Source organism: Hippopotamus amphibius, chromosome 8, assembly GCF_030028045.1.
Source record: "Hippopotamus amphibius kiboko isolate mHipAmp2 chromosome 8, mHipAmp2.hap2, whole genome shotgun sequence".
Lineage (NCBI taxonomy): Eukaryota > Metazoa > Chordata > Mammalia > Artiodactyla > Hippopotamidae > Hippopotamus > Hippopotamus amphibius.
The window spans coordinates 34,982,058-34,998,842 of NC_080193.1; the positions used below are offsets into that span (position 1 = coordinate 34,982,058).

The 16,785-nt window shown below is 49.1% G+C and overlaps 1 protein-coding gene across 2 annotated transcripts in view; it reads right to left on the reverse strand.

Moving 5' to 3' along the window:
• Positions 1–16,785, reverse strand: part of SCTR (secretin receptor) — a 72,275-nt gene that overhangs the window by 37,570 nt on the left and 17,920 nt on the right. For both annotated transcript variants that reach the window (XM_057745831.1, XM_057745830.1), the window contains exon 3: positions 650–757. In XM_057745831.1, the coding sequence (XP_057601814.1) occupies positions 650–757 (108 nt within the window). The remainder of the gene's footprint in view (positions 1–649; positions 758–16,785) is intronic.

The window sequence follows — 16,785 nt, forward strand, 5'->3', positions numbered from 1 at the left end:
AGGGAAAAGGTCTGTGGTTTTCAGGAGTTTTGTGACAACTTAACAAGCTCGCATCTGTAAAAATGCCAGGCACATGACAGGGCTTTAGCTAGTGTTAGTCCCTGAGTGTCCCCTGTCTGAGACGACTTCCTCACTTCCTTGACCAAAATTAAGGAAATCCTTATAAACTGCAGCTTTGCTCAGGTGAGAGATCCCCCAGGAAACCAGAAGCTTCCAGGGAGAGTAGAGTCCATCAGCAGGCCTGGCAGAGAGGGCAGAGGAAGTAAGTGTCCTGGAAGGCCAGCCTGGGCCAGGTGGGACCCAGACACAAGGGCTGGAGCAGGAGCGCTGGGTGCTAAGGGGGCAGAAACATGGAAGGAAAGAGGGGAGCCCCTTAATGGGGGTGCAGAGCAGAGAGAAGCAAGCCTGGCCTCCCCCACCACTTCCCCAGTACGTGGCCCCCTGCCCCCTTGCTTGTTGGCACTCTGACCACTGAGCCGACCCCACACCCCCCCAAGCAAGGCTTCCAATCCCCAACAAGGACCACACCCATCCTTCCACTCACTCCTTGTCGCCAGGGAACTCTCCTCAGCCTCATGCCTCCAGGCCCAGGCCCACCCAAAGGGTGACCCCACAGCCTCCCAGCCAGGTCCCTGGGCTGAGCGGTTACCATTTCTGCCCACAAGCATCCAGAGGAACCTCGGGCACGCCACTTCCACCGTCTGTCCCAGCGCAGAGGAGGGCCAGCAGCTTGTGTTGTCCCATAGCCCCTGGCAGCCTGCCAAGGAGAACAGCAGCGTCAGACGGGGTCACAGCATGGACACAGGGCTTCCCTGGCACCCTGGCACCATCCACAGCACACATGGCTGGCTGTCCCTACTAGGTGCTGACTCCCGAGACCAGGAACCATGGTGTCTAATGTGCCTGTTGTCTTTGGGGCCGTGGCCTCGGCATCTACGTGGTAAGTGCTCGGTGTTGAAGACACACAGGGAGGAAGAAAGACGTGAACACACGTTGTCTCATGGAAGCCTCACAAGGGCAGGGCTGGATTCCTCCAGAACAGAAGATGGAACATCTCCTGGTCTCTGCTCACATTCAGCGACTCCATGGCAGCGAGCCTCTATCCTGGCTGCACAGTACAACCATCTGGGGAGCTTTAAAAACATACCTACCAAGCGCTACATCCAGGGATCCTGATTTCATTTATCTTGCATGGTGCTCAGGCATGATACGGTGTTAAAGCTTTCCAGGTAATTCTATCGTCATGGCGGGGTTGAGAACCTTGTGCCATGACTCAGACTTCAGCTTGTATCAGAATTATCCAGAACTCTCCTTAAAACACAGATAGCTGGGACCTACCCCCAGAGTCTCCACAGAACCTAAGAATTGCATTTTTAACAAGTTCCCAGGGGAGGCTGGTGTTGCTGGTCTGGGACCACACTTTGAGAACCACTGCCTTGGCTATGGAAGCACCACTGCATTTGTGGTAGGAATACTGTTGAGGACGCTACTTTTGTTAGGGGAAACACAGATTGTAACTGCCCACCCTGGCCAGGCAGACAGTAACAATTTGCATGAGTTATTTTACAACGGGGAACTAACAAGCCACCACTAACCAGAAGAATACGGGAAAGGTCAAAAGAAAATGCCAGTCCACATGTCCTGCCCACCTCCCAGAATTCTCCTCACCAGAGTCCATCTTGGCTGAGAGATGCGCACGCCATCGGAAAGGACCCTATATCAGAATGATTGCCAGAGACAACCCGGAAACCCACCCAATCACCATAAAACCCGAGACTGCGAGCCCCGTGGCAGAGCCGTCCTTGTGGGTTCTCTTACCCTCCTGCTCTCTGTCCGGACGCCCCTTCCCAATAAAGTCTCCTGCTTTGTCAGTGCGTGTCTCCTCAGATAATTCATTTCCGAGTATTAGACAAGAGCCCCCTCTCTGGCCCTGGAAGGGGTCTCCCTTCTTGCAACACTTTCACCACGTGGGCTCCCTTGATGAGGCCCTCACCCCCACCCCCAAAGGAGAACATGGTCTCAGTGTAAAGCAAAGCTGAACTCTTGGTGAACTAGTATATATCTGTCCTCAAAGACACCGAATTTGAGGCTGTTTCCTCTTGCTTTGTTTGGCTGCTAGGAAGCTCAGAGCCAGATCTATGGCCCACTTCTGATAACTGAAAGGCTTTGAAATGAAAAGATTATCAGGAGTCTTCAGGGCAAAACTAGGCATTGCCTAAGCACAGTCTTCTGGGTTACCTGATTTTGTGGGTCTCCGGCCTTTCATGTCTTTGAGCTATTTTGCATCTTGATAAATTGTAGATAACTGATGGCCATGCAAATAATTCCTGTCCAAAGGCATTTGGATCCACAATCTATCACTTTCTTTGCATTTGCATGACTATCAGTTATCTAGAATTTATACAAAATTGTTTTCAGCCAGTTTTGCATCTATCTGTAAATTTATTTTACCATTCTGCCTTATATGTACAGTACTTTGAATTCTCCTGTGAACCAGTGGTAATAATCTTACTGCTTCTCTCATTACTTAAGTACAGTGTTTGGCAGATATTCATTCTATATTTGCATGTGAGTTATGAATATACTCCCTGTTAAAAAATTATCATTTAACCTAACCACCCATCAATTCTCCCGAAGTTGATCCCAGGGGAAGAAAGCCAGGGAAACTGATCCTGTGACAGCCTTCTGGGGCGCATGTCACCTGGGAGGGCATCACCCGGGGAGGTCTGGAGTAGGCCGGAAATAGAGCTGAGGTGACGCGCAGGAGGTCAGCAGTCACCCCGCATCTGGTTTGGGGAACAGAGCAGAGCACACTACCCCGGAGCCCACAACCTTCAGAAAGAACCCAGAGTCTTGAGGCCCACAGACCTGAGTTCCAATCTGCCTCACCACACACTCGCTGCCCTAGCCCGATTCCTCAGCTCTTTTGGGGGAAACAGATGCCTTCCTCCTGAGGTTGTCCAGGCGAGGAGATCAACCCCACAAGGAAAGCCCAGCATTCAGTGGGTGCAGGGGAGTGGCAGCTCCCTCCCACCATCCTCCCCACTCCTCTTCTTCCCCAAGCCCTTTCCTGTTTCATCCCGGCACAGGGAGGGCAGGCCAGGCTGGTTCCTCTGAACTGCACGGCAACTTTTAGCTCCAGGGACTGGCAGATGGGTGTGGTTTGAAGGGGGCCCTTGGATTACCCAGATGGCTAATTCCCAGCTTTTGTAAAGAGCAGGAGTTTCTTTTCAGGCATGAAAAAACCAGGCTCAAAACATCAGTATCCTCCTCAACACCCTTGTCCCCTCCATGTGAAGTCCCCTGGCAATCTGTCCCACTTCAGAGGCTCTGATCCTGCAGTGGACATCAGAATCACCTGGGAGATGCTGATTCAATCATCCTGAGCCCCAGGAATCTGCACGTTACGACCTCCCTACAGCGCTGCTATATGTGTCATTAGGCTTTGCTTTGAGAATCTTCACACTGCACATCCCCCCTCCCCTCAGCGGAGGCCCCTATTTCTGGGCTCAGAACAGCCTTGGGCTCCCAGAAACACATCCAAAATGATGGTAAAAAGCCAGGGGAGGTCACAGCGGGGGCCTCTCCTCCTGGTGCCTGGGTACAGATGGCTCCCCCCACCCACCACCCATCCCCGCCCTGGGCAGACAGTCCAGAGAGCAGGAACCTATCTGATTCCTGACTGCTGGAGGCCTATGCCCACAAGGACTGGGCAAGGCACAGGCGCTCAACAAGCATCTAAGGAATGAACAAATGCCCCAGCTTCCCTGCTGTTCCCTTCCCCATCACCCACCCCTTATAAATGGGCTTTCACCGTGATGCCCACTTGACTTGTGAATTCCACATTAAGGTCCTGGCCTTTCCATTCTCTGCCCGCCAGCTCTGCTTTAGTGCCAGCAGGAGTCACTCTGTGCTTTGCACACAGGAGCTCATTTAATGCACAGCAGTGCTGCAAGGCACACGGCTCTGTCCTCACTTTACAAATGAAGCAACAAGGCAGGGAGAGGTGGGTTCCTGGGGTCACACAGCCAGGAAATGGAAGCGCTGGGAGGTGACTGTCCAGCCAGGCTCCTGGGTGCCATCTCACAGGCTCTGCCCACCTGCCTGTCTCCAGGGGCACCAGCCCCAGCTTCCTGCAGGAGGATGCCTAGCTGTGGGCTCTGGAGGTACAGAAGCCCTGAGAGGGACAGGGAGGCTGTGGCCCTGGGCAAGGAAGGGGAGGGCAATGGAGGAGAGCGGTGGGCACACAGGGCGGGGCCTGGATGGGGCTCCCACAAGGACGGTGAAAGCATCCAGGGGCCCAAGGATCAGGTGTTTGTGTCCTTCAAGGAATGTGGGACATGAGAACCCCTTGGATATTCCTGAGCCTTCACGCTCTCACAGTGTGCCCTGAAAAGAGGGCAGGCTGACCTCTCTCCTTGAACCTTCCCAGGGCACCCAGGCTGGGTTCCGCCACTTCTGGGTGCTGGTCCTCCATATTCCCACCATGGACATGGCTCACCAGGCCCCAGGTGACTCTGGCCTCCCCAGATGCCCTTGGGACAGTGACATGGTCCTGAGAGGGCCCTGGACAGACGAGCACAGTGGGCCTCCACTCAGTTCTCCCACATCTGGAGGCTGGCGGGTGAGGCGACCCCATGGCTTTGTTCCTTCTGCAGAAGCCCGCATGTACAATGCAGCCACCCCAGGAGCCTCTTCCCTCACTTTGGGATAAGTGGCTTCAGGGCTGAGGCTGGCCAGGTCAGCCAGGGCACTGGCCCACGGCCCCAGACCACAAGGCCGGACGATCCATGTCCGGCTGGCCAGACGGATGGGAAGGGTGCCAGGGCGTCTGGCAGGCTTCCTGAGCTGAGGCATGAGAGGTTGGGCTCACAGGGACACTGTCCTGTGTTGGCAGAAGGCAGGGCGGGAGCAGCTGGTGGAGGGTGAGAGGGAAGCTGGGTCGCCCTAGAGCTGATTCACACCCACACCCTTCCCATCAGTCACGTAGGGAGAAGAGGCTGGAAGGGGCCATCCGGGCCTGCGCTGGACACACGTCAGGCACTATACACCACAGGGTCGAGCAGGGTCACTGTCCCATGGCAGAGATGAGGAACCCAGGCCCCAAGAGGCAAAGTGACATGCAGGGTGACAGCAGGACTGGTGGAGCTGGGATCCCACCGCCAGGCTGACCGTTGGCGGCAGGAGGCCTGGATGCTCATGTCCCGAGCGAGGAGCATGTGTCGGTGGTGGTGCCCCTTTAGGTGGTACAGGGTTGAACACTTTTAATTTTAATAGTTACATATTTTTAAAAAGAGAATTTAACGTGCATTAAAAGTTATAGAACAAGCGTGTCACAGCTGTGACTTTGTAGTTACTATTGTTTAGTATGAGGCTAAGTTAAAAAAAAGTCAATTAAAAAAAGGGAACCCGCACACACTGCTGGTGGGGATATAAGTTGGTGCAGCCACTGTGGAAAACAGTATGGAGCTTCCTCAAAAAATTAAAATAGGGCTACCATGTGATCCAGCAATCCTACTCCTGGGCATACATCCAAAGGAAATGAAATCACTACCTCAAGAACTATCTGCACCCCCATGTCCACTGCAGCACTATTTGCCATAGCCAAAGGATGGAAACAACCGAGGTGTCCACCAAAGGATGAATGGTTAAAGAAAATTACAGTGAAATATTATTCAGCCTAGGGACTTCCCTGGCGATCCAGTGGTTAAGACTCTGCACTTGCATCGCAGGGGCCCAGATTTGATTCCTGGTCAGGGAACTAAGATTCTATATGCTACATGGCGCAGCCAAAAAAAAAAAAAAGGGAAACCCTTCCATGTGTGACAACACGGATGAATTTACAGGACATTATGCTCAGGGAAGTAAGCCAGACACAGAAACACAAATACTGTATCATCTCACCGGTATGGGGAATCCAAAAAAGTCAAACTCATAGAAGCAGAGAAAAGAATGGTGGTTACCAGGGTTGGGGGGAAAGGCGGAGATATTAGTCAAAGATTATAGAGTTGCAGTCATGTATGATGAGTAAGTCTAAGATCTAATGTACAGCATGACGATAAAAAAGTGAGCCAATTGATTTAAAGGAAAAAATGTTAAGGAAACCAACCATACAGATGGTGCATGGTGCAAGCGGGCTGGAGGGACTATGGCCAGGGGAGCAGGGGCTCTGGGGAACTCCTGGCTGCTTGCAGGGACCTTTGGCACTGCTCCAGGGTGTGAGTGAGGGTTGGTCTCAGATCCCGCTCCCCACAGGCTCCTGCTCTGAGCCGGGAGAAGGCTACACAGGTGGAGCAGGAAAGGGAGGGGGTATCCTGGTCTCCTTCCCAGGGCTCTGGCACGGAAGGGACAAAGCACAGAACTTGGGTCGCTGTGGGGGGCTGGGAGAGTTAGACCCAGAGCAGCAAAGCTCAGTGCCTCAGTCGGGGTTGAGGGGGACCTATGAGGTAAGGGATGGGGGTGCTTTGTAAACAGAGCTACTGTCACTGAGCCACTAGGGAGGGCTCAGTGCCTCTGGGAGGGCAGGGCTGGAATGAATGTAAACTGGCTGCTGCCCGGCAAGCAGGGCCCAGGGCATCCCCTACCCCCCACCATCTCTGAGGTCACCTGCTGACATGCCCAGCGGGCTGGATGGGATGGGATGGAAGGCTGGGGAAGTTTAAGTAGGGAAACAAGAAAAGACACCAAGGGACCACAAATGCCTTCTGGGGGACGGGGAGGTGCCTGCCTGGTGCCTGCAGCACAGCATGGTTGAAGTGAAGCACAGTGGAGATGCAGTGAGCCTTGGACACGCCACTCACCTCTATGAGCCTCACTTTCCTCATCTATAAATGGGCATAATAACGTCCCCCAGGATTTTGGTGGGAATTAAATGATTTCCTTGTGCAGTGGATCTTTTTTTCCTCCTGTTGTTTTTTTTTTTTTTTTTTCCTTTTTCTCTGTCCTTCCTCCTCGGATTACTGGTTCATGGTCTCAGAGGAGGGCAGGAAAGTTTACAATCTCCCTGACTTGGGTTTCCAAAGGCCCCTGGGGCAGGGAGATAAAGAGGAATTCTGGTGTAATCAAAATGCTTGGGAGAAAACAAAGAGCAAGACTGCCCTCAGACTTTGGAGACAAGACTATGTGATAAGCGGGGACACAAGGTTCCAGAAAGAGGCATGAGTGCCCTGCTGCCCGTTCGCCCCAGATGGTGAGAAAGCCCAGAGGAGAAATGGCTATGGGGACACGTCCAGATAAGCAGGACAGACAGCCTGTTTTCTGGCTTCATCATGCCCCCTCTGCCTTCTCAGCCCACCCCCAGCCCTATCCCTAGCCCGCCCCAGGGGGAATCAGGGGAGGTCTCCTTGGCTTTGCAGTATTTACAGTATTTAGCTGTTGCCCTGCTTGTGACAGCTGGACCACACACAGAGGTGGTCAGGGTGGGGTTAGAGGAACTGAAGGCCCAGGGGCCTTCAGAGTCTGGGGGTGTTTCTCTTTAAACCAAGAAGCAGAAGCCATTCCACAGGAAGAACTATCTTGGGGAATAGTGAGTTCCCCACCACTGAAAGTATTCAAGCAGAGAGGAACATGCAATTAGGAGGCTGCAAGGGATGAGATGAAGGACGCTTCGAACGTGAGGCTGGGCGCTGCTTCCCTGGGGCGGGCTGGCTCTTTTCTCTCCAGGAGGCCTGCTTGAGGCTGGCTTCTGAGCACTGGACGCCTAGCCTCCCTCTCCCCCGACTGTACAAACGGCACCTGCCCCACAGAGTCCTCCTCATCCACCCAACAGCTCTTCCTCCCCAGCTGAAAGCACTTCTTTTTCCACTGCCTCTAACAATAATTAGACAGCAATTGGCATCAACAGTCTCTCTCTTCATCTTTTTTTTTTTCAAATGCAAATCTTTTCTTGGGAGGGTGAGAATATCAGTCCCTCAACATTCAGTCTGGGTTGCAAAATAGAAAATCCTCAGGATTTGCAGTTAAAAGATACAGGCTGAGAGTCCTGTTTAAGCTCTGGGTGATCCTGTGCCATTAAGAACTTTAGTTTCCTCATCTGTGAAGTGGGGATGACAATGGTACTTACTGCACAGGTTGTTTTAAGAATTAAAAAAATACGTCTAAAATGCTATGTAAACATAAGTTACTTGTTTCTGAAAACTGAGCCAAGATCAGCTGTGCCAAGGAAAGGATGGGCAGAGGTGAGCTCTGGGCAGGGGGAGGGATGTCCCAGAGATTTTGGCTACCAAAGGCCCTCAGGAGCCAGAAGAATTCAGAAAAGGACTGGAATGTTTGTTAGAGAAACTGCATTAAAAGTTAGCAAGTAGGAAAACTAAAAATAGAGTTACCATATGAGCCAGCAATCCCACTGCTGGGCATATACCCAGAGAACAAGAAGATACATGCACTCCAATGTTCATTGCAGCACTATTTACAATAGCCAGGACATGGAAGCAACCTAAATGTCCATCAACAGATGAATGGATAAAAAAGATGTGGTACATATATACAATGGAATATTACTCAGCTGTAAAAAGCAATGAAACTGGGACATTTGTAGAGACATGGATGGACCTAGAGTCTGTCATACAGAGTGAAGTGAGTCAGAAAGAGAAAAACAAATATCATATATTAACACATATATGTGGACTATAGAAAAATGGTACAAATCAACCGGTTTGCAAGGCAGAAATAGAGCCACAGATGTAGAGAACAAACATATGGACACCAAGTGGGGAAAGCAGGGAGGGTTGGGGGAGAATGAATTGGGAGATTGGGATACCAAAGTGTACACTCTAAATATATACTGTTTATTATCTGTTAACTGTATCTCAATAAAAGTTCTTAAAAAAAAAAGAAGAAAGGTTAACTTCGTGATGGTGGTGGGGAAAAAAAAAAAGTCAGCAAGTAGGGACTTTCCTGGTGGTCCAGTGGTAAAGAATCTGCCTTCCAATGCAGGGGACGCAGGTTCCATCCCTGGTCAGGGAACTAAGATCTCACATGCTGTGGGGCAACTAAGCCCGTGTGCCACAACTGCTGAGCTCTCGTGCCTCAACTAGAGAGCCTGCGTGCCACAACCTACACAGCCCACGCGCTCTGGAACCCAAGCGCCACAACTACAGAGCCCATGCACCCTGGAGCCTGCATGCCACAACTAGAGAAGAGAAAACCCACACACCACAACTAGAGAGAAGCCTGTGCGCTGCAACGAAGAGCCCATCTGCTGCAACGAAAGATCCTGCATGCCTCAAGGAAGATACTGCATACCACAACAAAAAGACCTGACACAGCTAAAAAAAAAAAAAAGCCAGCACATAAGACATACTGATACCACGTGCCGCCAAGTGAATGAACCTTGGAAACATTAGTGGAAGCAGGTGGACACAAAGTTCACGGACTATGCTTCCATTCATATGAAATGTCCAGAGTCAGCAAATGCATAGAGACAGGGAGTGGATGCATGGTTGCCGGGGGTGGAGCAGGGGAAGATGAGGAGTAACTACTCAATGGGTACAGGTTTTACTTTGGGGTGATGAGAATGCTTTGGTGGTGGTTGCACTGTGAATGCACCAAACGCCATTGAGTTGTTCACTTTAAGACGGTTAATATCATGAATTTCACCTCAATAAAAAAACACCACCCCCCTACCCCCTAGTGGCCAGCCCATGTTCTTTGGAAGTGGGCAATAGCTGGCAGAGACCAGAGGACATGGGGATGGTGTGTCCCTATTTTGAAGGCAAAGACACAAAGGCCCAGAGAGGATCGGGGTCTTGCCCAAGGTCACACAGCCCCTACATGACAGAGCAGCGCACCTGCCCAGGCCTGTCCGACTGCTAAGCCCACACCTTTCCTGCCACCACACTGTCTCTCTGGAACATTCTTCCCTAGGGAGAGGCAAAGCCCTTCTACCAGCCAGCTCTGAGGGGGTATCAGCTTCTGAAAACAGAGCAATAAATAGCTGAATACAGCAGGCCATGCAGCTATTAGGGTGACCCTGAAACGTTCCCACAAAATGCTGAGAAGGCCTTGGCCACCTAACCCGGAACAGCTGAAGAGTTAATTTTTTATTTGTGATAAGTGTGGGCTTGGTGACAGCTCGGTGAGTGGCGTTTCCTGTGACTCTTCTGGTGTTCAAACATTAACCTCATCCCCAGGGAAGACCGGGCAGCTTAACCATTAACCCTGCACCCCCAATGGAGAGTCCGCCAGCCCCTCCCCGCCTCAGGTGCCACACAGATCACTGCTGGGGATGGCCCATGGGCCCTGGTGCCCAGGACTTCAGGAGTGGTGCTCCTGAGTGGAAGTTATGGGGCTGGAGCGGCATCCAGGCAGCCTCAGTCCCAGCCCCTCCTCCTGCCTGGTTCTGATGGGGATCTTAGGGGCTGAGGCTGACCAAGGGCTCTATGCCTTTGCTGTTTCTTTGAGGGAATCTTCCCTCGTGGCCACCACGTTGGTTCTAAACTCCGCGATGAGTCTTCTGGCTCAGCTTTCTCAACCTCTCAGTGGAACAGGCCTGAAGACTTTCCCAGACATCTTCTGCCTCGGGGGCTTTTTTAAAAAAATTATTATTTTATTTATTTTTGCTGCATTGGGTCTTCGTTGCCTCGCACAGATTTTCTCTAGTTGCAGCGAGCGGGGGCTACTCTTCTTTGCAGTGTGCAGGCTTCTCATTGCGGTGGCTTCTCTTGTTGCGGGGCACGGGCTCTAGAGCACTTGGGCTTCAGCAGTTGTGGCTCACAGGCTCAGTATTTGTGGCACATGGGCTTAGTTGCTCCACGGCACCTGGGATTTTCCTGGACCAGGGCTCAAACCCGTGTCCCCTGCACTGGCAGGTGGATTCTTAACCACTGCGCCACCAGGGAAGTCCCTGCTTTGGGGGCTTTTAAACGAGATTTTCAAAGCAACAGACCCCTTTTCCTAAATGAAAATTGCAGAAGGCCAAAATGCAAAACAGTTCCAAGCCACCTGAGCCTTTGTCCCAGGGTGGGCCCGGCCTGGCCCCCTTCACCCACCTGCTGCAGCCTGGCCAGACACAGTCACAGGTACTGCTTGCGCAGCACAGCCTCATCGCACATGGGAGAGCAAGGTCTGCCCAGGGAGCTCATGGCAGAACCTGGCAGGAGTCCCTAATGAGTTCTTCTCAGCCCCAGATGCACAACTAGGACCACATGGAGCCTTTGGGGCCAGAAGATGGCCAGACCTGCTCCAGGTCAGTCAACTTGGGCACATCCACAGCCTCCCTGGGACTGCAATGTGAGGTCAGCATCCACAGGGTGACTGGGTGGGACCCCAGGTCAGGCTCTGGGGAGCACCCCCATGTGTGACATGGCTACACTGCTCACCTCAGCTAGTCTGGGATGAGCTGGGCAGGCTGGGGGCACGTCCATCCTCTGCTGCAAAGGCTCTGCCTCATCTCCTCTCTCTCCTTCAAGTCTCCTCTCTTCCTTTGTCTCCCCTCTCCCTGTTCTCAGCCAAGTGTCTGCACTCACTCATTCACCCAGGAAGACATCAACAAACACACACTAAGTACTTGGTCTTGCAGGCCCTGTGCCAAGCGCTGGGGAAGAAAAGGAAAGTGATAGTCCCTCCCAATCCAGCTAACACATCTCTACGATGCAGTGAAGAGGTGCTAGGAGGAGAGACATGGAGGATTCTGCAGAAGTCAGGGTGGCCAGATGCACTAACAGCAATTGTCCCTAGAGGAGTCTAAAAAGGAGAGTGGTTGGCAGAGTGGAGACGAGGGATGGAGCTGAAGCAGAGGGATCAGCATGTGCAAAGGCCCAGAGGCACGAAAGAAACTGACACTGTCAGGAGGTGGTAAGCAATTTGGTTGAGCCACCTGGAAATGTCTGGGACGGATGCATGGACAAGGGTCAAGTGAGGAGCTGAACCACATCCTGGAGCCACTGGGGAGCAACAGGACATTTAAAAACTTCAGACGCTAATTTTTAAAATAACCTTCTGTAACTTCTAAGTGTGAACTGACGTTCTTCCCTCCCAGTGGCTTGTCATTCTAGGCTTTATCCCTCAGGCCTGAATGCAAGTCCCATGCCCTGTCGCTGTAATTTTAGGCATTCTCCTTGAGGACACGTGGGTAGCTGCACCCATGTCTGGCCTGGTCGGCCAGTTTCTGGGGTGGCAGGAGGGCCCAGGACGTCAGGAGGCCGTGCCTCAATAGTGGGACCCTGTGAGCCATATGACCACTGTCTGGCTCCCCCAAAGTACCTTCACAGCCAGCACAGGGGGAGGAAAGGCTCCAGCTACAGAAGTAAGTTGTCATCCTGCCCTGTCCCTCATGCAGAAGACAGGTGACTTGGCTGAAGGCCATGGCAGCATACACACTGCTTGGCCTCTGCCGCCCTTAACACAATCCTCCTCCTGCCTCTGGCTGCTCCTGATGGATTAGTGCAGGGATCTCAAGACTGCCCTGGGCCCTCTCCTCCTCCCCCTCGCTCACCCTCTCCTCCTGCAACCTCAGCCTCAGTTGCCAGTCGAACAGAAGCGTTCCCCAGCCCAGCTCTCCTCTGAAGCCTGCACTCCATGTGCCTAAAACTGGACTCATGACTTTCATCTCTTCTTTCCTAAAATACTCTCCACTCCTCCCTGGAGATGCTGCAGCCACCTTACGACCAGGAGGCAAATGACACACACCTAGCAGAAAGACAGAAGGAATCTGGAATCTGATGACACCCAGGAACTTTGCACCAGCTCTGGATCTTCTGTGACATTGGGACTTTAAGGACTTGTTCAAGATCACATAGTCTAATTAAAAACCTGCCCCCCTTCCCCTCTCCTCCCCGCCCCCTTTTTTTTCTTTCTTTTTAAAAATTGAGGTGGAATTCACATACAGAGATGGGGCTGCCTCCTCCTTGCAGCCACGACACATAGCAGTCAGACGGCTGTCTTCACCGGAAGCGTACAGGAAGGGGGCGAAGGGGAGACCCTGGCAGACACAGCTGAGAGGCCAAGGAGGCAGTGGCACAGCAGGAGCAGCAGCCCAGGTGGTGGCTGGGTTCCTGGGAGGGTCTGAGCGTGGTAGGCACCGGAGGAGGAGTCACTGGCCTGGCCATGGGGGACAAGGAGAAAGTGGACGACCAGCAGTCCAAGGATTTCAAGAACAAAGGCCATGACTTGGAGAAAAAAGTACTGCAAAAGGATATGTCTGGCCTGTACACCAACAAGCCAGATAACCTAGATGAAAAGAATCAATTCCCAGAAACACACAACCTACCAAAATGGAGGCATGAGCAAATAAAAAAATCTAACTAGTCAGACTGAATTCATAATAAAAGAAACCTCCCAACAAAAAAAGCCCAGATGCCTCACTGATACAGTCTACCAAACATTTAAAGAAGAATTAACACCAAGCCTCCTCAAAAGCTTCCAAAAAACTGTAAAGGAGGAAACATTTGCAAAATCATTCTATGAGGCCAGCACCACCCTGATATCAAGCCACACAAAGACTCTGCAAGAAAAGAAAACTACAGACAAATATCTCTGATGAACATTGATGTAAAAATTCTCAACAGAATACTAGGAAACTGAATTGAACAGCACATTAAAAGAATTATACATGATGACCAAGTGGGATCTATTCGTGTGATGCAAGGATGATTCAACATGTGAAAATTCCTCAATATAATACACCACAATAACAAAATGAAGAATGAAAACCACAGGATCATTTCAATTGATGCAGAAAAAGTATCTGACAAGATGCAACACCCTTTCAAGATAAAAAATACACTTAAACTAGAAATAGAAAGCAACGATCTCAATATAATAAAGGCCATATATGTAAGGGCCACAGTGAACATCATACTCAATGATGAAACCTGAAAGCTTTTCCTGTAAGATCAGGAACAAGACAAGGACACCCACTTTTGCCACTTGAATTCAGCACAGTATTGGAAGCCCTAGCCTATAGCAATTAGGCAAGAAAAATAAATAAAAAGTGTCCAAACTGGAAGAAAGAAGTAAAATTATCTCTGTTTGCAGACAATGTGATCTTATATGTAGAAAACCCTAATGATTCCTCAGATGGACTCAGCAAAAGGGTAGATATAAAACCAACACACAAAAATTAGTTGCAGTCCTATACACCAAGGGACAACCTACAAAGGAAATTATGAAACAAATCAATTTACAATAGCATTAAAAAGAATTAAATATTTAGGAATAAACCTAACTAACAAGGTGAAGACTTGCACACTGAAAACTACCAAATGTTGCTGAAAGAAATTAAAGACACAAATAAATGGAAAGTCATCCTGTGTTCATAAATTGGATGACTTAACATTTTTAAGATGTCACTACTACCCAAAGTGATCTACAGATTTAATGCAGTTTGTATCAAAAATCCCAATGACAGGGAGTTCCCTGGTGGCTCAGTGGTTAGGATTCTGGGTTTTCACTGCCATGGCCCAGGTTCAATCCCTGACCAGGGAACTGAGACCCTGCAAGATGCATAGCATGGCCAAAAAAACAAAACAAACAAACAAACCCAATGACAGAAACATTTTTTTTAATATTTATTTACTTAGTATTTATTTAACTTTATTTTCAGAAATAGAAAAATTCTTCCTAAAATTCCTATTGGAATCTCAAAGGACCTGGGAATATTTAAAACCATTTTGAAAAACAACAAAGTTGGGATCTCATACTTCCTGATTTCAAAACCCATTTGAAAGCTATAGTAATCAAAACAGTGTGGTACAGGCATAAAGACAGACATATAGACCAACGGAATAGGATAGAAAGCCCCCAAATAAACCTTCACATTTATGGTCAAGTGATTTTTTTACCAAGGTGCCAAGGCCATTCAATGGGAAAAGGACAGTCTTTCAGCAAATGGTTCTGGGAAAACTGAATGTCAACATGCAAAAGAATGAAGATGGACCTTACCTTACACCATATATAAAAATTAACTCAAAATGGGCCAAGGACCTAAATGTAAGAGCTAAAAGTATAAAATTATTAGAGGACAGTTCCATGCAATTGGATTTGGCAATGCTTTCTTGGATATGACACCAAAAGAACTGACAATAAAAGTAATATTAGACAGATTATACATCAAACTTTAAAACTTTTGTGCATCAAAGGGCGCAATCAACAGAATGAAAAGGCAACCTGCAGAATGACAGAAATTACTTGCAAATCATATATATGATAAAGGATTAATTTAATACACAGAATATAAAAAGAACTCCTACAATTCAATAACAAAAAACTAAACAACCCTATTTAAAAATGGTCAAAGGAGAGGACTTCCCTGGTGGTCCAGTGGTTGAGACTCCACGCTGCCAATGCAAGGTGTGTGGGTTCAATCCCTGGTCAGGGAACTGAGATGCCACATGCCACGTAGTGTGGCCAAAAAAAAAAAAAAATTGTCAAAGGACCTGAAAGGGCATTTCTTTAAAGAAGATGTATAAATGTCCAAGAAACACAGGAAAAATTGCTCAACATCACTAATCATCATGTAAATGCAGATCAAAACCACAATGAGATACCTTAAGCCACTCACAAAAAGACAAATTCTGTATGATTCCAGTTATCTGAGGTACTTAGAACCATTCAATTCACAGAAATACAAAGTAGAATAATGGTTCCCAAGGGATGATGGAAGAGAGGGAAAGGAGTTGTTTATTGGGTATAGAGCTCCAGTTTTGCAAGATAAAAGATCTTGGAGATTGGGTGCACAGCAATGTCAACTTAACTGTACTGTACACTGAGAAATGGTTAAGATGATGAAATTTATATTTTTTAAATTACATTTCTTCAAAGAAGACACACTAATGGCCAACAGGCACATGAAAAGATGCTCAGCATCACTAATCATTAGGGAAATGCAAATCAAAACCACAATGAGATATCTCCTCACACCTGTCAGAATGACTATTATCAAAACACAAAAAATAACAAGTATTTGAAGAGGAAAGTTAGAAACTTACACTCAGCTAAAAACAACTCCATGCTTGTTTTGCTTTTGTGAAATATGCTTGCTGTGCCGAGAAAAACAGATAAACAGGATGACCTAACAATTCAATGTAACTTTAAGATGTTTTACTAAAAAATGGAATGTTCTGCACCTGCTCTTGCAAGTTTCTGTTTGGAAACTTGAATGCTCTGTAAACACGTGCACTCTAAAAGTAAAGCTCACCCTGAGCTCGGGGTCCCAGAACTTTGGAGTGTTAGCTCGTCTGGTGCCGCTGGCTTAATAAACCTGAGTTCTCCAAGCCCAGTGTAGTGCTTGGTTTCTCCATAGACCAATTTCTGCAACATATTGACAAAGGTGTGGAGAAAAGGGAACCCTCATGCACTGTTGGTGGGAGTGTAAATTGCTTCAGAAACTGGGGAGAAACTATGGAGAGTCCTCAAGAAGTTAAAAATAGAGCTATCATATGATCCAGCAATTCCACTCTTGGGTGTTTATCCAAAGAAAACAAAAACACTAATTAGAAAAGATATATGCACCCCACGTTCACTGCAGCATTATTTATAATAATCAAGATATGGAAGCAACCCCAGTGCCCATCAACAGAGAAATGCATTGGGACTTCCCTGGTGGCACAGTGGTTAAGAATCCGCCTGCCAATGCAGGGGACACGGGTTCAATCCCTGATCCAGGAAGATCCCACATGCCACAGAGCAACTAAGCCCTTGAGCCACAGCTATTGAGCCTGCGTGCCACAACTACTAAAGCCCACATGCCTAGAGCCCATGTTCCATAATGAGGAGTAGCCCCCACTCGCCGCAACTAGAGAGAAAACCTGTGTGTAGCAACGAAGACCCAATTCAGCCAATAAATAA